General features: G+C 41.5%; 2 protein-coding genes across 8 annotated transcripts; one reads left to right on the top strand and one right to left on the bottom strand.

Moving 5' to 3' along the window:
- The first annotated feature begins 949 nt into the window (after nt 1–949).
- Nucleotides 950–21626, top strand: Srrm234 (Serine-arginine repetitive matrix 2/3/4). 4 transcript variants are annotated; one of them, XM_076436173.1, is made up of 10 exons: nt 950–1188; nt 1939–2180; nt 2443–2547; nt 11143–11421; nt 13905–14030; nt 14574–14652; nt 15495–15550; nt 15926–17902; nt 18071–18241; nt 20714–21626. In XM_076436173.1, the coding sequence occupies exons 2-10, from the start codon at nt 1951–1953 to the stop codon at nt 20862–20864; spliced, it is 3174 nt and encodes a 1057-aa protein (XP_076292288.1). In that variant the 5' UTR covers nt 950–1188; nt 1939–1950; the 3' UTR covers nt 20865–21626. The 4 variants fall into 4 exon arrangements, with proteins under 4 accessions (XP_076292288.1, XP_076292306.1, XP_076292297.1 ...); XM_076436191.1 differs by lacking the exon at nt 20714–21626 and adding an exon at nt 18551–19788; XM_076436182.1 differs by lacking the exons at nt 950–1188; nt 1939–2180; nt 2443–2547 and adding an exon at nt 5009–7523.
- LOC143214799 (peroxisomal membrane protein 2) lies at nt 20670–24512 on the bottom strand. 4 transcript variants are annotated; one of them, XM_076436233.1, is made up of 6 exons: nt 24090–24512; nt 23903–23998; nt 23681–23828; nt 23483–23602; nt 23038–23133; nt 20670–20881 (listed from the first exon to the last, which is right to left on the bottom strand). In XM_076436233.1, exons 1-5 carry the CDS (start codon nt 24185–24187, stop codon nt 23047–23049), a joined length of 549 nt encoding a protein of 182 aa, XP_076292348.1. In that variant the 5' UTR covers nt 24188–24512; the 3' UTR covers nt 20670–20881; nt 23038–23046. The 4 variants fall into 4 exon arrangements, with proteins under 4 accessions (XP_076292348.1, XP_076292338.1, XP_076292329.1 ...); XM_076436223.1 differs by having other exon boundaries at nt 20670–22887; nt 24090–24511; XM_076436214.1 differs by lacking the exon at nt 20670–20881 and having other exon boundaries at nt 22921–23133; nt 24090–24253; nt 24340–24509.
- Between the last annotated feature and the right edge of the window lie 440 nt (nt 24513–24952).

Raw genomic sequence — 24952 nt, forward strand, 5'->3', positions numbered from 1 at the left:
GCCAATTTCTCTTATATACCGGCCCGGTAGTAATGTACGGGATATTAGCTCCGAATGTGTATACTCATTTTTTGTTGCTCCATATCGCGATTAGGATATTAGTTTCACCCTCGCTTATAGAAAAACATGTGAATTTTGCAAAAGCGGCATTGGAATTGTTTGTTTCACCTGTAAAACGATATTCGGCATGCGGTACATCAGTGCGACAGTGCTGCCACAAAGGCACATTCGGCCGATTCGTGCCGACCTGATGCCGACCTCATGCCCATGTCCAAACCCTGGTCCTACGGTCGTCCAAAATTAAGCCAATCGGGACTTGAGCACCTCCGAGCGTAGATTGGACAATGATTTGCCGATCTGTGCCCTAGGCACGGCTTGCCCAAGGCACGCCTGGTTAGCTGGGGGAACAATCGGAACACTGAACCACTGAACCAGGCGCGCCTTGAGCCAAGCCTGCCTCAATTTTGGACGATCTCCCGCCGGCGCATATGCCGCGCCTGTGCCGGCTGTAGGACCAGGTATTTATTTAAAAATACGAACATCCGCCACATCAGTGCGACCGGGCTGCCTTCAAAAACAAAGGCAGATTCAGGGTCCAGCGGCCGGCATTGTGCCTTCGTTCTGCCTATGTCCAAATACCTGGTCTTACGGCCCGCACAGGCGCGGCAAATTTGGTTTTTTGGTTGCTGGGAATCTATACCAGAGAGTATATGAGAGTGCTCACGCCCGGGTTTTGCCCGTGCCCATTATAGTGCTGCCCCCTACACTAGTGCTAAAAGAGATGATGGCAGCCAAAAGTGGCACGGCCATAACCCGGGCGTGAGCACTCTCATATACTCTCTGTCTATACCTCATCTGTGCTCTTACTTCATGGTTCTGATCGTGACTAGGGGTCAGCACTGGTCAGCACCAGTCAGCACTGTAGCGGGGACACCGAAATCCCGGGTGCGAGTGCGAGAGCTCTTTCATTTTCTCTCTGTCTCTGTCCTACGCTCATGCGAAATAGTAGCGCCACCGCACTACGTCGCGGGCAGGCTGTCGCGTGAAACGCTAACGCCACGGAAATCGCGGGCGAACTTGTGTTTTTTTCATTGATCAACCCATCCGAAGACAACTCGCGAAATCGACGGTCCTGTGGATGGCAGAGCGAGGTCTTCGCAGGTCTTCGCTGTTGACACTGATGCCAAGGTAACGTTTCACGTTCACGCGAGATCGGCACGACGAAATATTTGCGCAGCACTCGCCGGATCGATAATTGATTTGCGTGCAGTCTATTCTAACCTACCTTCCCGCTCCCTCCGGAGTTATTAGTTCAATCACGTCATATTACCGATCGATTTGTTCGTGATTTAACGGAGATTCGATGCTTGGCGCGAGACGAGATCTCGTTGATCTATTTCACGATCCGGATAAACACGATCTTTAGTGAAGTTTTCGAACGTAACCGCAACGGCTGTTGTCCGCTTACTGTCATCCGTTGTCGATTCGTTCGTAAATGACCTTTGCCGTTCTAAAGAAAACGAACTGTGTGTCTTACAATCTTAGATACTTTGTCGAGGTATTCTGTAATCAACAATAATTTTAAGCTTACGGGTCATTCGATACGTGATAGTATTGTTATTATTTGTATGAAAAAGTGTGGGACATCTTGTATGGTATGTTTCTATGAAGTTCGAATTAGTTTGGTCCCCATTGCCAATATTTTTTGCAAGAGCGATTCTCGTGATGCGTGTAAATAAAGCTGAACTCACTTGCGAAGGTTGCTTTTAGAGAGCATAACAATATATTTAGAATATTTGCGAACAAGTGTACACGCTTCTGCAAGTTGGTCTTGCGAGGAAACGTTACAAGTTACTAGCTGGTGTATTCGCACCTTAAACAGACCACAGAGAGTGCTGTTCTTTAACTTGCTAAAGGGATTCGATGGTGTTCTTGCAGGGGTGATACAAGATGTACAATGGTATCGGACTACAGACACCACGTGGATCAGGTACAAATGGACACGTCCAAAGAAATTGGGCAATTGTACGCAAAACAAAAGAGAAGGTCACCTACAAGTCAGACGAAGGGAAACTAGACCAGCTGAACAAACAACCTAACAAAGAGATTCTCGATCATGTTAGGAAACGGAAGGTTGAAGTTAAGTGTGCAGAGTTCGCTGACATACTAGAAGAACAAGGGTAAGCATTATTGTATATAATTATCATTACCACAGAACATTTCCAATATTCAATAATTATTTCTCTCGACGAAGATAACGCATAGTAAAATATGAAGCTTCATTGATCCCTTGAACCCAATACCAAATGGGATTCCAAACTCCAATTGGATTTAGCTTACTACTGGCTTCAATGTATTCTCCTAACCCAATATATTGCTTCTGCAGCTTATAGTACCGCCGATGCTAGAGCAGTTATTCACCCGAAGTTTTATGTTTTGTAGTTTTACTACGGAGGAAGTAAAAGAGAAAGTAGAGTCATACAGATGTATGCTAATGGGAAGCGAAGCCAAACCGCCGGTACCCAGAGACGAATTTGGCCGTGTAAAGTAAGTACTATACATTTTATCTGCTTCTTTAATTTCACACTTTCGTATTTGTATCTTGTACAATATTAAAATGAACGAAAGCACGGGGAATTAAAACTCGTTAAAATCGTACGGGGTAAAAATACAGAGAACACCACGAATTACATAATTAAATTGCATGTGCAGGCGCGAGTTAGAAAACACGGAGAAGAATTATTTCTGGTGACTCCTCTAGTAATCCAGCATAGTATCTATATATAGCACCTAGATGATAGAAGGCCAGCATCTATATCTTGTGTGCCCCCAAGCTTTCCTTTCGAAAGGCTGAGATCTCTTATGAGAGGGAAGCTTCAGATGTTTGCACGGCGACGCGAGGATAGAAGCATCTCAACCCTTCGTTTCTTAACGCAACTACAAAACCAATATCCTCGTTTAATTCAGTACTTTGTTCATTGCCAGCTGCCTGACAGGTCTTTTAAAATTAGCAAGATCTTTGCAATTTCATTAATTGTAAAAGTCAGATCTGAAATGGATTTACTTGTATGGTAGATCGATAGTGTTAATACTCTTTTCTTACAGTAATAATAATATAATTTTTATGTTGATACTCTTTTAATACAGTAGAACTTCTATTATTTATTTCTGTTGGTAATCAGAAAGGAGAAATAAATATCGTTATTTTTCGGTTTCTCCAATGTAAAGGATGCCCCAAATAAAAAGGAACTGCGTGCCACTTGCCCTATAACCGTCAAGAAACACAGCCACCTAAATTAGTTAAATATACGCGATATATATATACGGTCCGTCGTAAAACCTTCCGTACGAAGGAACAAGTATCTACCGTGGCCGTCATAAAACATTAAGCCAAAGGACCTCCCAATTTAGTGATTTTCAAACATATTTAATAATTATATTTGATAAATAATATTTTATCTCTATATGTATATAAAAATGCAGTCCTGACTCATTCACTCACTCACTGATCAACGCCCAGGCTAAACCCTTGGACCTATACAAAGCTGAAATTTTGCGCAGAGATTTCCTTTATGATCTATACAAGGGATAAGAAAGGATATTTCGAAATTCAACCCCCAAGGGGGTGAAAAGGGGTTGCAACGTTTGTGTGAGGAATATTTTGTTCGTGGTCGGATTTGCTTGAAACTTCGTCTTAATGCTCTTTGATATAATTAATCAAACACCTGTTTCGGCATTTTAAAAAATTGATCCCCTAAGGTGGTGAAAAGGGGTTTTGAGATCTAAGATGGCGGCATGACAAAATTAAAACTCTATAGGGGTGAATGGGGGTTTAAAAGGTTTTATATCGAGAAACAATATCAATTTCCGAGGGCATTAAACGGTTTTCTGTGCGAGCGAAGCCGCGGGCAAAAGCTAGTTATCTATATAAATCAAATTCACTAAAAATCACTAAAATTGGTATCAACATTAATTATTAATACATGTGAGTCGCGGAATACCTCGTTTATGATCGTGAAGCAGTTAATGTATCCTATACATTGGAAAAACCGAAATTATTACCGGTAAATATGTTAATAATAAATATGAGTATGACGTCACATTGGTATTCTGATATTTCGGTTTTTATAACGGTTAGGAAGAAATAACCGAAGAATACCGGTATTTTACGTACTGGTATAAGTCCCTGTTTGTAACCGAGCATTTATTATCTATTTGTCGGTTATCAGAAAGGAGATACTACTGTAATTAGTATCGCATTAATACAACATTAGTCATTACTCATTAAAAGCCTGTTCATAGACTGTCTTAAGCCTGTTAATGGACTATATACTTAATGCGAAGAATAATCTTTAAAACTTTTATTGCAATTACTAGACTGCGGTTCAATTGACCATTTTAATAACCAGCTTTCGTCTTTGCTTAAAGATCTTTGCTTAAATACTCTATGCAAAACGCTCTGCTTATGGAATACCGAAACAAACGATTTCAAGTTAGAAATAAGAGGCACATTCTTCCTCCCGTAAGGTCGCACGACTCGGTGCTCGCTCCGACCCATTCCAGAACACCAACAGCTATCCCAGCTTCCATTCGTTGGCCGTTAACTCTCAGCAGCTTCGCGATTAGCCCGCCTGACGAGGGGGTGGTGGGCAGTGGCGTGACGCTATAGGGGAAACACAGTTTTCCGCGTTCCGAGAGGGAGACAAGCGATTGTGAATTATTTTCTAAATCCACCCTAGGGGTCACGAGACCGAGAGATAAGGGCAGAGGACATTATATGGGGTGGCTAGAACTTGTTATAAAAAAAGCTGTTCTATATCGGGCACATGGAGGGTAGGAATTCCGAGGCACCCCCGTGAAAACTCCGCGTTTCCCGGTAAGCCCAATATTATTGGAGGGCGGAGACGGGCTTTCCAGGGGTGTTGCGCGGCCGATATCGACGTACCCCATGGCGCCGGCGCCACCCACGAAAAGGAGGGGGGTGGGGGACGAGCGGAGCCGCAACGGGGGGTGGCACGGAAAGCGAAACAGAGAAGGCGGCGCGCGGGGCCGAGGGTGAGTTTATTCCAGCATCTCACTCGACTTTTCCGCCTCAGTGCGAGGATGGACCGGCGTTGCGACGCTGCGCGTCGTCGGCTCTCGTCGGGTGCACGAGTCTCGAACGAGAATAATCTCGATATCCCCGTGTAGAAGGGACGTCGGATCGGACGAAGGAACAAGGGAACATGTAACGATCTCGTGATACGCTCGTAAAGCCAAAACAAAATCACAAAAGTCTTCCACTAGCGCGTAGTTCTTCGATATTAGTCTATAATCGTATAAGTAATCGCTACTCTCGTCGTCTCTAAACTAAGTGTTAAGTACCCGGGTTCGTAATAAGTGTAGTTCTGTAAGCAGCAGCCAGTTATAAGATTCCAGAGGATCTCGCGAGCATCGAGAGCAACACGATTCCGCGACACGTTGCGGGCTCGAGAGGTAAGACGAGAAGAGAAGAAACACATAAAGAAAGAGCTTTACGTCAGAGTGAACGATTGCTCCGAGAGGATTCTGCAGGCAGCCCACGTGTCCGTGATCGATCAATAGAGAGAGAGAGAGAGAGAGAGGGCGACTCGCAACAGATCCATTCTTCCATAGAAAAATCCATGTGTCTCCAGGTGTCGGCCGACCTCGACCGACGATATATAGTAATCGTTAAGGATTATCGAAGCATCGTTGCTTCGCGTACGACGATATAGTGTGCCTCTGATCCGAAGTCTTCCTTAGTCTGGCTAAGTTAGAGTAAGACCGATATATTCTTCCTATATTCTTACACGAGATATTCAGAGATATACGTACAAATAATATATATATATATATATATACATACACACATACACAAGCGGTGTTAAAATAGATGAGAGTATAAACGTTGAGATTTATCGAGTGTCCCGCTGCATGGAACGATTCCAAGCGACACGAACGGGCCGCGGGGGGTGATTTAGGAGAGAGAGCCTGGCCGTGTGTCTCGGCGTTGATTACTTTCCGAGGAGAAACAATCGAGACCCTTTCTTTCGGCCCGCGAGAAGACACGCGAGAGCACCCGGTTACGGAGAGGGGAGGAGAGAAGAGGGGCACACAGAGGCGACGTTTTCATCATCTCTTGCCGGATGATTGTTCTCGCGTTGGAACAACAGAAATTCTGAACACAAGGGGCTGTCGTAATCGGGGGAGGAAGCCATTACCTTCGCCTCGAGCCTCCAGCAGCCACCCCCGCAAACCAACCAACCGACCAACCCCCCCACTTCCTCGCCCCTAAACTATCAAAGCCGCCCTCGAGAAGGGATTAAGCCGCGTCGGAAGCTGCTTGCACACCGTCGCACCGACCGGCAGAGCTCCTTAGCGTAAATTAGCAGCCGATCGCGCTTAATGCCCGACTAATTACTCGGGGGTTAATTATTCAGACCCGGAGATTGCCCCGAGCCTCCGAACACCCCTCCCCCTCCCTCTCTGCAGCCGCCGACAAATTGGATGCTGAAGAAACGAAGTTTATCGGCGACCGATACCGGGAAATTCGTCGACATGCTCGGCTCGTGAGAACGCACGAACCTCGGGGACTCTGAGAACACAAGGCGGTGTCGCTTGATCGAGGATTTTTATCGAGGATCACAACCCTCGAGGATCGAGGATTTTGTCCGAGCGACTGGGAGGAAGGAAGTTCGTTCAGTCTCTGGATAACTGTTGTCTTTTTTAAGCGAAGACATTTTGTAAACGTCTATTTACCGTCGGAGATTGAATTATTACCTGAAGATTCTTTTTTCATCGGAAAATCACTACCTTGAGGAGAGGGGGATATTTCGAACCGGAAGTTGAGGACTCGGGAGCTACATATACATTGATTTATTATTTTAGAATAAGCCGTGAGAAAAGGAAACAAGGAAAATTTAATTAAATCGCACTGCGAGGAAGGATATTTATTTTCAACCGGAAGTTGAAGATATTACGGAGCTGTTCAAAGGGATTAAATATTGGTCTACCAAATTACTTTAGACCGAATTGTACGAGCAGAAAAAGGATAGAAAAATTGCATCGATCTGTTCCCTGAAGCGTGGAAGAGTTATTTTCAACCGGAAGTTGAACAAGGAGCCAGTCCTAATCAAAGGAATTAACAGTTGGGTTACCACTTGACCCCAAGCTGTATAAACAGGAAAAATTGGAGAGGAATAGTATCGCAGGTGGAGGAGGAATTATTTTCAACCGGAAGTTGAAGACCAAGGAATGACCATGTCCGTGACAGTCCCATCTCCGCTGAAACCAGCGCGTGGACGCGGTCCAGCCGACGGCCGCGCCTTTTTCGAAACTCTCTGGCGTGGAAACTTCTTCCTAGATCGGCAGAAGGTGATGAAACGGTCCCGGAAACGTAAATTGCAAGCGGCGAACGGAAAGAAACGTGCACAGCTGCAGATGCGACAGCACTGCTGCTGTTGCCAGCGCATACAACTTCATTTGCTCGCCGGACGGCGAAGCAACATGCGCTCCGTTGTTAGGTGAATCTCTTTGCTTTTCAGTCCCATTCTCAACCTCTCACCCTTTCAAAAACGTATATAATGCCTCAGAAACGTTTCCTTAACGAAGTAGATCAATTCTAAGATCAGACAAACTCTGAATAAACGTTGGTAAAGCTATTAGGTCAGTGCAAAAGTACGTGCCCGATTACGTATTAATTATTCGTTTATTATACAAATTTATATTTAACCCTTTGGTAGAGAGAGCTTGAAAGTTGACTTCAAAGCTAAAGTATTTCTTTTCTTTTTCTGGATATTATAACGAACAGCGTGCGTCTGTATCTACTTAATGAAAGTCAGAGACAGAGTCAAAGGGTTGAATTGAAAAATTGATTAGTCTGCGACTCCTTATGCAAAATAAAACTGTTCTGCATCATTCGCGAGAAAGAAGAATCGAATAATTTTATAATGAATTTCGGTGAATCGTTTTTGTCATAAATGCATAAAAGCCGCAGTCTAATCGACGAAATATCCTCGGTAAAATCTATCATAGCACATACGTACGTTGCTCGATGACCCTCTGATTGATTAAAAGGCAGCCACTAATCCCCGAATAATTAAAACAACGTCACAAAACGGAAACGTTGATCGGCTCCATTGACGAAACCCGGGCAAATTCTGCGCATTAGAAGGGCGACAGGGGGAATTGGATTTCTCTGGCCGCAGATTATCCTTTCCACTTGTCCTGGCAGGATATCTGATACGGTCGGCGGCACTCACTCGTACAGCAATCAAGAGAATGGTCTCTCATGTATCTGTTTCTAGCTTGTTTGCCGGACAGCCTCGCTTACCGTTTTCCCTCGCGAATGAATTTGCTTCGATCCCACTCTACCATCTTGTCGGATCTCGACTCTGGGACACCTCGAGGAGGATACCATAAAAGATTTCCGCCGATCCAATTTGCGACAGCGCGGTAAGCCTCCCGTGTAATTACTCCGGGCACCGCCGCGCCGGTACACGTGTACTTCGTTTAAAAAGCGAAAATTCGTGATCGATCCGCGAGAAAGACACATAGGGGATTAAAAAGGCAAACAGTCCTCCTCTGCGCGCCGAACACAACGCACAACGGGGGTGAGTCACCCCCGTTCACTAGCCAATCCCCCGCAAAAGAGAAACATTTACGCGTGAACAACCGTTACCCTTTCGCACGCCGTAATCTCGCCAATTAACCGCAGTTTGTACGCTTTTTTTCCGTCCCCGTCGACTGCGAGAAACGAAAACTGAAACGGCTGCGCCACTGGTCGGCGGAAATTAGGGGTGGCGGCACGTCAAAAATGGGAAACGTTAGGGTGAACTGTAGGGTAAACATGCTTCTCAACCTGCTGATTGTAAATGCTTGAAAATCGAGGATTGTGTAGGAGGAATATTTCAGGACTAATTTGTCCCTTGAAACAAATTCGTTAGATAAAAAAATCACGAGCCTCTGCAACCAGCATAAAAATTTAACAAGAATGTAACTCTCAATTTTTATCTCAAGATGTAGATTCCATCCCAACAGGTTCGAATCGAGTGAAGCTCGTTAATCGTAGTCCTCTAGAGTCATTATAAAATCAGGAATAGGACTTCCGGAGAAAGTTCGTCATCGGAACAACGTTTCTAATCTTCATCCGAAGCTGCAGCCTTTGTATAATTCTCCGTGTCCACTGAAAAACAGCATCCCTCTTTGGCCACCCACTCAGCAACTCGCCATCAAATTAAAAACCAATACTCCGCTAACACCACCATAAAATCTAAACCGAAAATCAGTCCATACGAGCTGGATGTCCATCCCAGTATCAAACTATATGGATGAGGGGAGAGGGGGATGCTAGGCAAGGGGGATGCTCATCAGATAAGCGATCGAAAGGTTATTGAAAAATAGAAAAACGCGGGCGGTTCGATCGATCCTGCGACAACGAACGACGACGGTACGGAGGGTGTGTGTTGAAGGGTGAAAGAAAAAAAGAAAAATTCTTTTCCCGTTGACCCGTGGCGCGGGGTAGGGAGAGGAGAGGGGGTGTTGGTAAAAGAGGGTGACTCGTGCAAGAGAGTGGTTGCCTCCTGAATTTGAGCGTGTAGCGGGCGAGTGGCGCGAAAGGGATATACCAGAAAAGAGAACAGCTGGATTGTATTGATCGGCGCTCGAGCGTTGGCGTAGGGGTGGCTCGGCCGACCCCGGCCTGCCTGCTGGTTTTCACTCGCGGGGAAGAACAGGGGCCGCCACGATATTTCGCCTCGCATAGTCCTCTCTCTACGGCGTGTTATGTCACTGGTTTGCCGCATTGTCCGGACGCCTGGAGCTTCGTCGCTACCACGGGACGACCGGCGTCGTCACCCTCCGACACCCTCGGATAGGAACGTACTCGCGAAACCGCCTGCGATTCCCGGGACCCAGTGAATTCCGTTTCGCGAGACGATGACTGTGAAAATCTCGACGCGGTACGACACTCCGTTCTTTTCCCGAGACAATCTACTCCGAAATAGGTCATGGTGTACCGCCACCCCCTGTATATTTATTTGTCTTCGACACGTATCGCATTTATTTCGTCGGAGTGCCTCGTTCGAGAGTCTGGATCCGTGCGTGGACCGTGGATGGAAGAAACATAGTGATCTTGCATTAAATCTAGTATATTCGATTTTCATCCCCTTCTCTGAGAAAGAAAATGCCCTCCCTCTTAATCTGTGCTTCTTTGGGTGTACTCGTCTTCTTTCTACTTTTTTTTGCTGTCGAAGTGCATTGGATCATTTGTATGCATCGCGGGTGGAAGTGACGCAATAGTTGTAGTAGATCAAATCTATTTTCAATCGTCCGGTTTAGTTGTTTCTTTTTTTGATTCGTAATCTGTTTTGTTCTAGATGTACTCTGTACGAAGGAGATACAGTGCAATCTTCATGTTCATTGATCCTCAAGTTGTTTCTGATCGAAGTGCATCGATTCATCAATTTCTTCTTTAAATACTGTTGCTGAAGTCGTTTTCTTTGGGTGTACCTCACGTCTAACAAACACAATGATCTTTGGGACCATGTTCAAACTTCAATTTCATTACTTCGTAGCCCCCGAGCGGCGATTCTGAGGCGTCATTAAAAATTGTTGTATTGTTGCTCAAAATATTTCTTATCTTATTCAATTTCATATGCATAAAATGAAAAAAAGTCATATAGAATGGAGAAACAGTCGAGGTCGGAAGAAATGTTTGGTTTCCGCGGGAAAAGGATTAATTCTGAAATTGTTTTCGCGAGTGTTGTCGATAGAAGAGCTCTTACACCCTTGGATCAATATTCTTCTCGATTCTAAACTGATTTGCTTCGGTATATTACGAACAGAAGGATCCTCATTACTTACATTTTTCACTCGCCTGTAACTCGTGCCTTTGTGGACGAAACAAATACAGTGAGTCCAGAGTGTCCATGAGCGGAGGCCGCCAAGAGTGCCGCTCTTTCCACCTAGCCGACTCTGAAGTGGCCCTATATTGTTCCACCCACAATGCCTCATGCAATTCAACGCTTTTGTGCTGTGTCAATGAATTTGTCTGGGGGATGATCAAACGCCTGGCCGATCTAGAATTTAGCTTGTCGTAACTGCGTGATATCCGAGAGGACTAATAAGGAATCATTGTTTCAGTGTTCGCGAGACACATCAGATTGCCGAGGCGCAGCAAGAGAAAAATGCGAAGCTACGCGAGGCATTCGGTATATCGGAGTTCTTCGTGGAGGGAAGTAGCCTAGATCCGGAGAGACACGCGCGAGAGGCCGAGGCGAGAGCTGCTGCGAGCAAAGTGTACGAACTGGTGAGAACGCCGAGCCCGGCGCCGGACACCACGTCTGCCCCGGAGAAGAAGAAGAGAAAACGCTCCGGTAGCACTAGCAAGAAGAAAAAGGGGAAGAAGCACAAGAAGGAAAGGTAAAAGACAACGTAATGGTGCACGGGTCAGTGGAGGCTGAATTCTCGGTGCTGCTGGTTACTATTCGAAGACGATTGCGGCACTCTATAGTAGTCGTATCACTTTATTGTGCTATGATATATTGTATAATACTGTGGAACGTACAGCTGAGTGTGTTACAGTGAAACAGCTGCGAAGTAGTCAACCCCTTCCCTTGTGGCAACGAGGTCTAGCTAAATGTTATGCCTTTATTTTAGGTCGGCATCAAATTCTATTCTTTTGTAATCCTTAAAAGGGGTATTCTTATTTTCGAGACCGTTCTCGCGCGAATATTTAGCAATTTTTCTCGGAATAACTATCAAACCTTTAGTACGTGTCTGATTATTTTTAACTTGAAATCACGCGAGTTATAACATAAAATAAGGGTCGACGGTTGCCATGATTCCGGCCGAAGTTGTTTATCAATCGGTATGAATGTAATTATTGCCCGAACTGAAAGAAATGAAGAATCTGGATTAGAATTGGAAATTTCAGTTCGCGCGATAACAGGTTATGTGCCTGATTTTGATTTTCTCAAAATTTCAAGTCAATCAGTCAACTAGAACTTTGAGGTATCGGTGGCAACCGTCTTTCGAGAAGAACGCGTTTAAAGACTCAACTATTAATATCTCGTAACGTGAGAATTCGAACAAATCCAAGTAACTGTAGATATAGAATAAATGATTATTTTCGGAAAATCATAAGGCAAGGGATTGAACTTCTGGTTTTTGTGATGTACATATGCGAAGATGATGTGTACTCTTGCCGATCCGTTGATCTAACCCAGACTGTAACAAGCTTGGCAGTGTACTATAGCGTAGCAGTAGTACTATCGTGTTATACTACAGCAGACTATAGTTATGATAGTATCACGATAGAGAGTGTTATATTATAGTACAATGGTGTAATACGTGTACCATAGCGAATGGATTGTGCCAATCTTTATTGTTTACGGTGGAATACAATTGAAGGTGTACAAGAATCCAGGCTCCAAGACCGAACAAGCATCCCCCTGTAGTAGTTCCTCTCCTCCCCCCCCCCCGAATTAATTATTCATTTACCGCAAGTCCACACTCGTTCATTTGCTTACTACACACCTCTTGTCAGATACTGACTCATGACTCACCTACTATTTCATGTCCCATACACCTTTCTCTGTTTCAAACAGAACTGAGGAGGACTGAGTGCCTACCCAGTAGGCTCAGTAGGTAAGTGTGGTCGTCGCGTCTACTATCCAAAAAAAAAAAAATCAAAACAGAAAATAAGAAAAATTAAAACACTCTCGAAAGCAATCCAAAATGAGAAAAGAGACCAATCCAGTCGAGTCCGTTCGTTGCCTTAACGTCTTTTTTAGGTATTGTCTCTCTTAGGCCAAATAGAGGGTAAATGTTTGCTGTACCGTGGTTTACCGTGAACACGTTCTCAGTGATACGTTTCCGTTGCTCCGAATAGAACAATGCTGGTCTGCACCGTTGCAAATAGGCAAACATTTACTTGAAACATGTAAAACAAGATATCGAAACGCGGGATTTTTTGAACAAATAACATAACAATCTGATGCGTAAATCATGCATTTCTATCTTTGTTGTTGTTATCGATAAAGCTTGTTGTTAATGTCATCTCTCTATTTTTTTCTGACAAGTCCGTCCCTATCGATGGTTATCAAGGTAATGCTAATCCCATATTATATCAATACTCCTCATATTTTGTATACTTGTCTTTTGTGACGATTTGAAAGATGTGGTTTTTGCATGTATGTGCCCTGATCGGCTGGTTACCATGAACATGTTAAGCGGCTATGAGAAACCAGATCTTCCAAAGAAATAATTATGTAGTCGGTTTGTTAGCTATAGCCCAATCTTGTGAGTTTCACCTGTATATGTATCGTTGTACTTTTTTATATATATATATTTATACATATAAATATTACTTTTTCTTTTTCTATTACTTAATTCACTTGAGATTGCAGTGAAAGAAAGAAAAAAAAACCGGGAAAAAAGAAATGCCTTTTCGTTCTTATTTGATATATACATATATATAAAATGTCCACACACTGCATTTCCTATACATATACATGTACGTGTAAGTTAGTTATCTACTTTTGAACTTACGAATCCTGATCCAGACGCTGAAATAATTCAGTCCGATGCCGTGTTCTTCCGTCCGAGTAACACGTTCTCTGAATTATTTTCAAACCGTTTGTTCGTTTTACTTTTGATCGAGCTCATTGAAAGCAGGTAGCTTGTATCATTAGAATAAAGTATTTGTTTCACACACGGATACATTGTACTACAGCTTTCTTTATTGTCAGCACAAGGTATGCACTTGTCGACAGGAAGACGCCCACTGCAAGAATTAAAATATAAATATTATATTAAACAAAACGAAAAAAAAAGACAAATATAAATAAACTAGACACCACACACGGTGAAACACTTGGAATAATGTCGATGGCGTTCCCTAGGTCGGAATCTCCAAAGGCCAGCAAGAAAAAAGAAAAGTCGAAGAAGAAGAAAAAGGAGAAGAAACACAAGAAGGCTGAGGCTAGTTCCTCTGATAGCGAGTCCAGCGATGCTTCGGATGATAGCAGGTAACAATGCCCAGCATAACAGAAATTTTCTAAACTAAATGATTGCGCAGGGTGTCTCGTTTAACTTTACGAACAAAGTTATTAGGTAATAAATTTTTTAATGTTTTCGGCGCAACGGTTCGATCGTTTATTACGAATTATAAAGCAACTTTGCTAATTGTCAAACAAAATCAACGCTTCGATCCTATTTAGTTTGGATCTTTTTCAAGATTTATTTGAATCTCGCGTCTGTAAATTAAATATGTTGTTGTAATTTTGGAAAAAACAGAAATATTGAATGATTGATTGTAAGAAAAATTGTTCATAAAGACACACTTACTTGCTTTGGGGAAAATAAATTTATGATAAATGTGCGACACGTGTGTTGCGTGCGTCGTACATGCTTGTTGTCAAGATACTGATGTACGAACGTATTTGAAACCGATCTAGGTTATATCAATCGATGTAAGGCGGTAAATTTAAAGTTATTAGGGGTGGAAGAGTTAAATGAGACATCCCGTAGAATTCATTCATTTTCTAACACGATGTAATTGTATTTTACAGTTCGTCAGAAACTGAGTCAAAGAAGAAAAAGAAAAAGAAGAAGAAGAAGTCCAAAGCAGAGGCAAAAGAAAAGCATGAGGTAGGAAAAACAATAGGAAGGACATAGATATCGAATTTCTATCTTCTTGTCTATTTCTATACATACATATACATATTTATAACTATATATATATATATATATATATATATATCTCCATATATATACCTTAGCACGTGAAGCAGGAGCATGTGACATCTACTTTGCGTTCATTTTTCTTCCCTCCCCCCTTGATTAGTTTGTCAATTAACATTGGAATTATCAGAGAATTTTGTGTTGCTGCCTATCTTTGAATAAGCATGATTCATTGCTTGTTTCTGTAAAGATTTTTATCTGATTTCAAGTTAACAGTCATTATTTCAAAAGTGTAAATCTCAGTATTGTTTGTAATTATCAGCGCCATTTGACAGGATATATTCCCTGAGTGAGTACCAGATATGCCGCTACTCAATGTAATAATAATTTGTGATTTATATTCGTACAAACTTGCGATTGTTGTTGCCTTTCACTCGTTTTGTGTCAAGCACCATCACATTTACGAGAGAGTTACTTAACGGGAGACTGCTTGTTCTTTGGCATAGGTGCAATGCGAATAAATTAGTCTAATAACATTGAGACGTTTACACGGTTCACCTGTGATATATCTCTTCTCCGTTCTCGTCAATAATTCTTTTTGTTCAGCGATCGTTCGCGATACAAACTATCGATTGGACGTACATTTCAAATTTACTCACGCTACATGTGTGTTAGAGCGAATGAGCAGACTCCAGGACAAATTTTTGAACATTTGCAACATCTTTTTTTATCCTACAAATACATATGCATGATTGATGTTCACTATCCAACCTTATCTAATTTAGTAATCCGTACTGTTTTTCTTTTAGAAGAAAAAAGCAGCTGTCAAGAGGAAGCATCAGTCATCTGAGAGCTCGTCCGACAGGTAAATGAATTTTAAATATGCAACAAAGGATCACTACGTTTTCGCTAAAAAATTGTGCATATTCAGTGTTTGTAACAACTTCATGAGAAAACATTGTAGCAGATTCGTCTCACTACATTTCTTTTGTGAAAATGTAGCTAACCTTTAATTATGCACGATAGTGTAATTAATAGACTGCGGATCTTTATGTATTTATAGCAAAATTGAGTAGATGAAATACAAAATCGTTGAAAAATTTTAGAGAAGAAATAACATTCAATTTAGTTTCTATTTCTTGCTATAGATGCAGACAATTTTTATTTTGCTTAAAGATCCGCAGTCTGGTAATTAATATTCATATTTACCCAAATCTAAAATCAAACTTGATACTTCCAGCTCCCCAGAGAGACCCAAAAAGTCCATGAAACATGACAAAGTCCTAGAAAAATCAAAGAATGACGAGCCCGAGACCACGGCGAAAGAACTCCGATCGAACCGATCGCCGAAAAAACAGGAGAAGGGTCGAAACGAGACTCCGCCTCCGAAAAAGAAAGATTCTCCAGTGAAAAAGATAATTCCGGAGAAGAAGGAGAAGTCACCGGTTGCGCACAAGAGTCCACCACCACCGAAGCGTCACAGATCACCGTCGAGAAGCAGAGTCGAAAGAGGAAGGTCTCCTAGGAGGTATTCAAGGTCGCGCCGAGTGAGTCCTTCGCCTAGACGGAGAAGAGTGTCGAGGTCGCCTAGAAGATACACAAGATATTCGGTATCCAGAAGCAGGAGTCGGTCGAGGTATGATCGCTATGGATCTCGGCGCAGACCGTCTCCTCTACCTAGACGCAGGAGATCCGAATCGAGAAGAAGGTCAAGATCCCCGAGAAGACAGAGGGAGAGACGGGAAAGGTCTAGAGAACGTCGCAGAAGCCGTAGCAGGACTAGGAGCAGATCTAGACGGTCTACATTGAGCTACTCCCCTGTAAGAAAGAACCCGGAACGATACAAGCATATTCTGGAGGACAAGAAGAAGCGAGATCAGAAGAAGACCAACGACACCAAGCGGAAGTCTCGATCGACCTCGAAAACCAGAAAGATTAGAACTATAACACCGAGAGTGAGGCTTCGCTCCTCCAGCGAGGATGAGACCGACATGGCTGACGACGAGCCGAAGCCCGAAGACGAAGAACGGCTGAAGGAATTGCACACCTTAAAGCGTCTACAAAGTGGTCTAGCAGCTAAAGCTAGGGAGTCTATAGGGAAGAAAGTGATCAGTCCCGTGAAGATAAAGATAGAGAAGAAAGAGGACAGTGTCCTTGATATCGCTCTACCGAACGATCCACCTAAAATGGTACAAAACATTGTTGTCGGCCCAGTGCGGGAGAAATCTAAGTCAAAGTCGCCCATCTCGCATCTACCTGCTATCCAATCACCGGTGTCTAGCAGGTCACCCTCGCCAGCATTGCCGCTCACGCGAGAAGAGGCAGCTATAAAAATAAGATCGCCCAGTGAATCTCCTCCTCCGTTGCCGCAATCTTTGAATAAGATAAACTCTACCTCGCCAAATCTGGCTACCAAGACGAATCATCGTCCCAAGTCTCCAACCGATGCTAAGAAGAACTCCCCGGTTCGGTTGAGGAAGAACTCGTCGGAAAGCAAATCATCCTCGCATTCTCCACCAGTCTCTCACAAAGAAGCTCCTATAAAGCTGCGTTCTCCCAGCGAGTCTCCGCCTCCGATACCGACAATTACGACCAAAGCGAAACGGTCCGCTTCTCCGACCATCTCCAAGAAGACCTCACCAGCTTCCAGGAAACACTCTCCGAGACAGAAGTCCTACTCCAGGTCGCGGTCCAGATCCTACACGAGATCAGTGTCCCCGGAGAAAAGGTCTTCCAGATCTCCCAGACGCCACTCGAGGTCACCTTCGAGAGAGAAAAAGTCACGTTCTTTATCGCGAAGTAAGAAATCAGCGTCCCCAAGTCACAGATCGCCGACATCTCCGTCGAAGTCCAAGAAGTCACCCAAGTCTCCGGCGAGGACGAAGAGGGTGACCAGATCAAGGTCTTCCTCGGAGTCGAAACACTCAGCGTCCAGGTCGCCATCGCGCTCCAAGAAGTTTCCCTCTCATTCGCCAGAGAAGTCGAGGTCCAGGAGCAGGACAAGGTCGTTGTCGAAGAGGTCCAGGAGTCGGTCCTTGTCGAAGAAGTCGAGGAGCAGATCGTTATCCAAGAAATCTCGCAGCAGGTCACTGTCGAAGAAGTCCAGGAGTAGATCGTTGTCGAAGAAGTCGAGGAGCAGGTCAAGGTCACTATCCAGGATATCACGGGATAAAGAAAAGAGAAGTCGCAGCAGGAGCAGCTCACGGTCTTCTTTAAGGTGATCCTCGATTAAATGCTGAAGCGTGGGATCAGAGCTGGGTAGAATACTATTTGAAGTAGTAAATAGTCTATTTTATATTTGAAATTAGTGTTTTAATTTTATCCAGCTCTGCGTGGGATGATTTCTTGCGTGAACTTGTTTCAAGATGATTTGTTTCTGTTCTAGTTCAAGGCACAGTCGTAGGAGTTTTTCTAGTTCATCAAGATCATCCAGCAGCGTCTCCAGTAGGTCCTCTCGTTCGACGTCAAGCTCTTCAGCTTCCAGCAGATCTCGATCCCCGTCTATACCTCGACGCCACGGTTCTCCTAGTTTCTTAGACAGGCGTCGAATCACAAGGTAGGTAGCCTGATCGGTAGCCTCGATGTCGTAGCCAGCTAATTTCTCCAACACACCATGGCAAATTTTGTAAATCCACTGCATCGGTCGTAGACACGTACATATCTCTCTATCAATCTATTCGGTTTCTCCTCCCTTTTTATTTTTGCATTTTTGATTTGATTTCTCTCATCAGTTGTGTCGCTATGTCGTTATTCTTTTTTCACGTGGTCCCGTAAAAGACGTCGGACGATTACCGATACAATTATCAAACCCGATTTGTATTAATCTTGATTGTTTAATCTAATGGCATTTTATGTTGTCCTACAGGGACAGATCAAGGGACAGGCATAGAAGATAAAGTTACGGCTTCGCACAGATGTTTCTATTACTTTCCTACAGTTCACACACGTAGTTTAAATACAGACGCATATCGAATTTCGATTTCTTTTCTTTCCTGTCAATACAAATAGCAGATATGCGTGTACAAGGCGAAGCAGTTCAACTGCTGATGCGAACATTAGGCTAATCAATGAATAAGTGCAACCGAATATATCGCACCCCGGCAAGAATAGTGATATAACTAAAAGATGCAGTATTCTCACAATAACGATTTTAAGAAAATTATCAAATTTCCATCGACATTGTACAGACCTCTTTAATCTTTCAGAAAAATATTTTTCCAAGTAAATCCGACTAGGCTCTGTAAAATGATATTACGGATGTCTTCATCAACTCTAAAGTGACACTGTTCCTGTCACTACAGATATGAACTAGCTCAAAAAGAAAACCTGACGTAACTGCCTTCTAGCGGTTCAATTAGCAGTTAGAAATATGACGTTTTTCTAGCACATAGAGGCCAATTAAACGCTTCTATCACTGTTCCAACTTCAAAATCGTTATTTTTCGAGTTGTGTCATTGTTCTTGCCGGGGTGCGATATGTCGTTTTATTAAAAAATATCTCGTCGATTCGATGATTATATATTATAAACTCTATCAGTGTAACTTCACGCGGACGTTGCTAACACGTTCCATCTGTAAAACGTAATCCGTATAATTAGGGAAGCCCGGTATTATTTCCGTTTCACAGAGTATAGCTATACTTACTCTAACACATCGAGACATACACTGCCCGAAATTACCATAAAGCCACCTGATTTTTTGGTGAAATCTTATAATTATGTCATAGCAATGAGAAGCTGATGCACGATAGCATTTTAGGATTAATAAAAGGAACCATTTACACGATTACATTAATAATATATCTATGAATGTAATCATGTAAATGGTTTCTTTTATTAATCCTAAAATGCTATCGTGCATCAGCTTCTCATTACTATGACATAATTATAAGATTTCACCAAAAAATCAGGTGGCTTTATGGTAATTTCGGGCAGTGTATGTACACACACACACACACATACAGATTCAATTTCGAATACACTTACGTTTGTATGATTTCTTTTCCCCCTACCTTCTCTTCGTTTCTTTTTATTTGTATCAAATATGCTTATCGAATTACCGACATTAAAGTAGACGTAGCATGCGTGTATCCCCCCCGTATAAATTATTGTAAATTAAGCGTTTACAGTAGAAGTCCTCTTTTATTTTAATGTCAGTTCACAAATAAAATGTATTTACCGCTACCAAAAGCAAGCCTGATTCTTTAGTTCGACGTTTCTTTTTGTTGTAATATTTGCGAATCGTTTTTTCACCACTGCCTGCATTGATAAGACAAGGTAAGTGACACCATTTTTATTTTGCATGCCGGTCCATAGCATGGTTTATTTCGCACGCTTCTATTCTGATGTTAGTATGATAGTGACAACTAGCGGTATCAATGACACTGTTCAACTATCACTTCGAGTACAATGTTCTGTAAATTTGTTTAACTCCCGTGTGAGAAAGCAAATTCTCAACTTTGAGAACGTCTTGTGCTTCAACGGTCATATTTATGCAACTCGAAATCGCACAGTAGTATTCTGTAGACCATCCTGTATAAAGTAACGTAGTTGTAATATTAACATTCGGTTTATGGAGCATTAAACATTACTATTTTACGTTGAATTTCTCGTACTTTTTTTCTATTATAAACTACTGAAAATTTTCGAAAGATAAATCATTTCTTTTATTACATAATTGTCGACTTGTTAAGGTTATCGAAAGAAGAAATACATTTCCATTTAACTTCCGTTTCCCACAATTGACTTGGAAACTTTTCTATCTTGCATAAATCTCCGCAGTTGAATTATTACCGTTAAAGCACAGAAGTCTTCGAATCCGAACATACGATTCCACACACGAGAATTGGACAAATTCACAGAACATTTTACTCAGAGTCGAGAAAGCGAAGAAAAAGCTGAAGTTTGCGAAACAGTGGACTCGCTGAAAGTGCTCTCCGACGACTAACAAATCGCGTTTGTCTGAGCGAATTGAATTTCTAACAAATGTTGTTCTCGAGTTGCCAGAATATTGACGTCGACTAATTTTAGTGCCAGGAAGCGACCAATTCCATATCACCGACCTACTCCGACACCACCTTCTTCACCGAGTAGCTCAGATAGCAGCAGACATAGTAATTGGTCAAGTCCGAGTCACCGATCAAGTTGTTCCCCGAGTCGGAGTCCATCGTACACGCGTTGAAGCGGTCGCAGCGGATCCTTAAAAAACAAAAAGAAAGAGAAAAAACTAAAAAAGACATTCGACGTTCCTCTCACGTATCAGATTTGGAATGGTGCGGATCACCAAAGATTCTCTGATGCTTTTTCTAAAAGTTCTGCATCGCTCCGAGAGTCATATGTCCACGAATCGAAACTCTGTTCAACCTGCGGTAGGAAGCATGATTTTAAATGGGGGATGCAGGCAGGGGGGCGCGCCGGCAAACGGCGGTTCTGAGTTTGGTGCATGATCTTTTAAGTCTGTATAAAATATTAATACGCATTTACACCTCTGATCTCATGACTAAAAGTAATACTCATCGATGGTGGTTCACCTGTTAGTTTCAGTATTAGTACATGTATCATTCGAGAATAGACTCTTTTCTTGTCGGCTAACTAAAGCTACATTTCTACAGGTCTTGTTTCCGCGTAGAAATTCAGATCGGAAACGTTTCACCGATTCGAACTGTTAGACATTCTCTCTCTCTCTCTCCTTCTCTCTTTCTCCAGGACACCGGGAAACGAAGTCAGATTTTAGTGTCAATTAATCGTTCTTTTGATTTCACCGATTCGCAACCTGTACAAGAAAAACCAAAGAGGATATTTTACTAATAACTATAGCGACGAACGTTTTTTCATACGGTCGTTTTTTGAGAAAGGATATTTATTATTACCCCGTGGCTTTACGTTGTCCATGCGATCGTTGAGTTTTTTAGAAGTCTCTTTACGCGATGATGTTCTTTACAAACTTACATCCACCCGAGTACGTATAAGCAATAAGAAGGCAAGGATTATTAACCGCGCGCCATTAACTCTGTTGATTACAGCTTTTTCAGATCTCACATTAGTATTATTATTATTATTATTATTGATTCGGTAGCTATTTATTTAACTACTCATTTAAGACTACTCTAATAGTTCCATGTGCACGTGATTAATTAATCATGTAATTGTTTGTTATACAAACATCAGCTAGTCGAATTTCTAGACATTCCATTAATGGTGAGAAGAAGGGAAAAAAGAGCACTAGCATTCTTTTTGATCGATCAGTTTCTCGAGGGATTAGCTACGGAAATTTTAGTGCAATGTTCTACAAACCTGTTCCTTTTGTACATAGATATATATTAATGTGCATAACGATGCTTAGTACTTTGCTCATATTTACTTTTCATTATTTATATCGCGACGTCCAAGATTTATTGTATATTTATTTATACACATATTTATTTTCTAATTTATTTATTTATTCATTTAACGATATATTTTCTAGTCATTTGTCGACTTTAACGACAAGAAAGAAAGGCGTAAAAGTGATGTTGAACTTTTAAACTTTCCTTTACTTGCAATACTCGATTTTACCTAACTAAATACTAGTCGGAAGGTTTTTATTTCCTTGGCCACAAGGCCAGGCAGCATACAAAAAGACATAATTAGACATAATTAGTCTTGATTATTCGAAGTTAAGTCTTGAGAATGTATGTATAGGGTTACAAGTCATATTTGGAAAGTCTACGTTGTTTATAATTAGAAAGGGAAAACTACATAGAACCTAGCTCTCGCATAATGACTGAGTCAGTTTTATTGAAACGAAGTCGTCAATTGCTATGGTGTCGCAATGTTCACCTTGCATCAATGCATATCTAAAATGAAAGGAATACTGAAACATAAATGCATACTTATCACGGAGTATTTGTTTGGTAGAGGTAGTAAGCATGGAGAAAAATGTCATGCATCGATCCGATCGCGTGACAAATTCCAAGTAAAATTTGTTGAAACTTGCTCACCATGGCTGTTGACTTACTATTTATTATTATTCATAATTTACAGTCATCGAATGTTACCATCGTTGAAATGGAAAAAATTCTGATTATATCTGTAATATACTCTGTATTGTTGTTGTGTGATTAAATCAAAAAGCTTGAAACAACCGAAGTTATTTCGCCCCTAACATGTTTCCGGCATTTATTTTATACTTGTTATTTATTTCGACTCGTCTAGTAGTTCTAGTGCTAGATGTGTAAAATAATATAAAGATTTAATCAATATGAATATCTTTCTATATTAATATTAACTTATATACACTATGTTTCATACAAAATATATTTCCTTTTAATAAATGTGGTCCCTTCCGACTCCGCCTTTAAAAATGCCCAACTTACTTTCATACGTTACTTCCTCTTTCCTTGCCTCGACCGTTTCTGCGCAAGATATATAACCCAGAAGAAGCCGATCAAATTTACAACCAACACACGTAACTAAAAATTTAAATATTAATTTAGTATACACAACATACGAATGTCTAAATAATTATTTAACCCTTTGCACGCCGAATTATTTTTCAATGTTGTCGCCAACAACTCCCTGCTATTTTAACTGTTCCTCGACTGCTACTTATTTGAAACAATTTTGTTTAGTAATTATATTAAATATACCTCTCAAACTTTGTTGTAATTTATATTTGTCCTTAACTAAAAAGTACGATTTAAATATATAAAAGAAGAACCAAATGCATATGAAAAAACATTCCATTTACATTGTGTTTTCTCCGATGTCGAGTCACACTTGACGAAGGAGTGCAAAGGGCTAATAGAGATTGTTACATACCATTGGCGGGACATATTTCAAGTTAATAAACTGTAGCAGCGTTAAATATTTTAAATTTGCATTAAGTACTGGCCAGTACAAATTCTTCGCTTGTTTGACTGCATCTTTGTGCGAGTTACCCTGAAAAGAATCAAACTTAAAAATTGATCTACCAAGTAATCGGATATTAACATTGGCATGGAGAACGAAAGATTTTACCTCGAAGAGGGCTAACATGTATAATGTTAAAGCTTGATATAACGGTGTGTACAAACATCTTTCTATTAACAAAAGTGCGAGAGGGCTCCTCGCGAAAGGATGTATGTATTTATAAAAGTAATGTGGGACCGGACCTCCAAAGAATAATCTATAAAAATACGATATTATTCAATATAGAATTGGATGTAAATAAATTAGAAATTACAATTGTATGGAACTTACCCGAAGAGACCATAAGCCAGTAAGCTATCCCCATTGATGACTTTTGCTCCCGCGATTTTTTGCGATAACAAATTTCCTAGCGACGCAATTACGCAGCTATAAATAAAGGAACTCTCGGTAATTATGTGAATGATTTCCAACTTGTCATTTACTCTGCGTGATGATAATTCGGAACATTAATATATACCTGGTGATTGCTTTTGTTTTCACTGGATTGGTGTACAAACGTTCGAAATAACCACTGGTAAGCTGAAGAATTAGATCCATCGGTTTTGACAGCGCCATCGTTATGGTTCTATTGTATTTACGTGTATCGCACGATTAATTCGAAAAGAAAACAATAAAAGCTATCTGCACAGTAAATCACGAATTAATGTTGTACACAACGCAGACAAGTTTAATTGAAATCGCAAGTCATTAGGTTAATCTTTGCATACTCCATTCGGTGATAAAATTGCCAACGATTTACCCCGTCTTTGAAAGTATTATCGTATCGAGCAATACCCGCATTATCTCACAAGTTTTTTTTTACTATGTAATTGGCGAGTTTCAAAATTTACTTGCACTCTACCACATACGTTCGATAAATCGAACGTAGCGATAAGAAGGGCCGTGGAAGGAGAACTATCGATAGTTTTTGCTGAACCATCGATAGTCGGCGACAGTTATCGATAGCGTGTAAACACAGACAGAGAGGATATGAGAGTGCTCACTGTCAGTATGTAGACAGAGACAGATAAGCATTACCAACAGATGGCAGCACGTATCTTAGTAAGTCGTCAACTACAATTTGCCACTTTCACTTCAGATGGCTCTTCGATGACGAAATTTGTCTCTCGCAGATTTGGAAATGGTATTTTCAAAATGGCGATCTTCATAATTTGAATGAAGGGAATAATATTTCGATATTGCGTCACCAATTAACGTTGAAGATGATTTTTGATTGACTTGTCTGTTATAAAAATAAATTCACATAGGTTCTTGATCGTGCATGACATCGTAATTGTAATTATCTGTAATTTTAATAAAAAGAGTTTTAAGTTTATTCCA

This window comes from Lasioglossum baleicum, chromosome 1, assembly GCF_051020765.1.
Source record: "Lasioglossum baleicum chromosome 1, iyLasBale1, whole genome shotgun sequence".
Classification (NCBI taxonomy): domain Eukaryota; kingdom Metazoa; phylum Arthropoda; class Insecta; order Hymenoptera; family Halictidae; genus Lasioglossum; species Lasioglossum baleicum.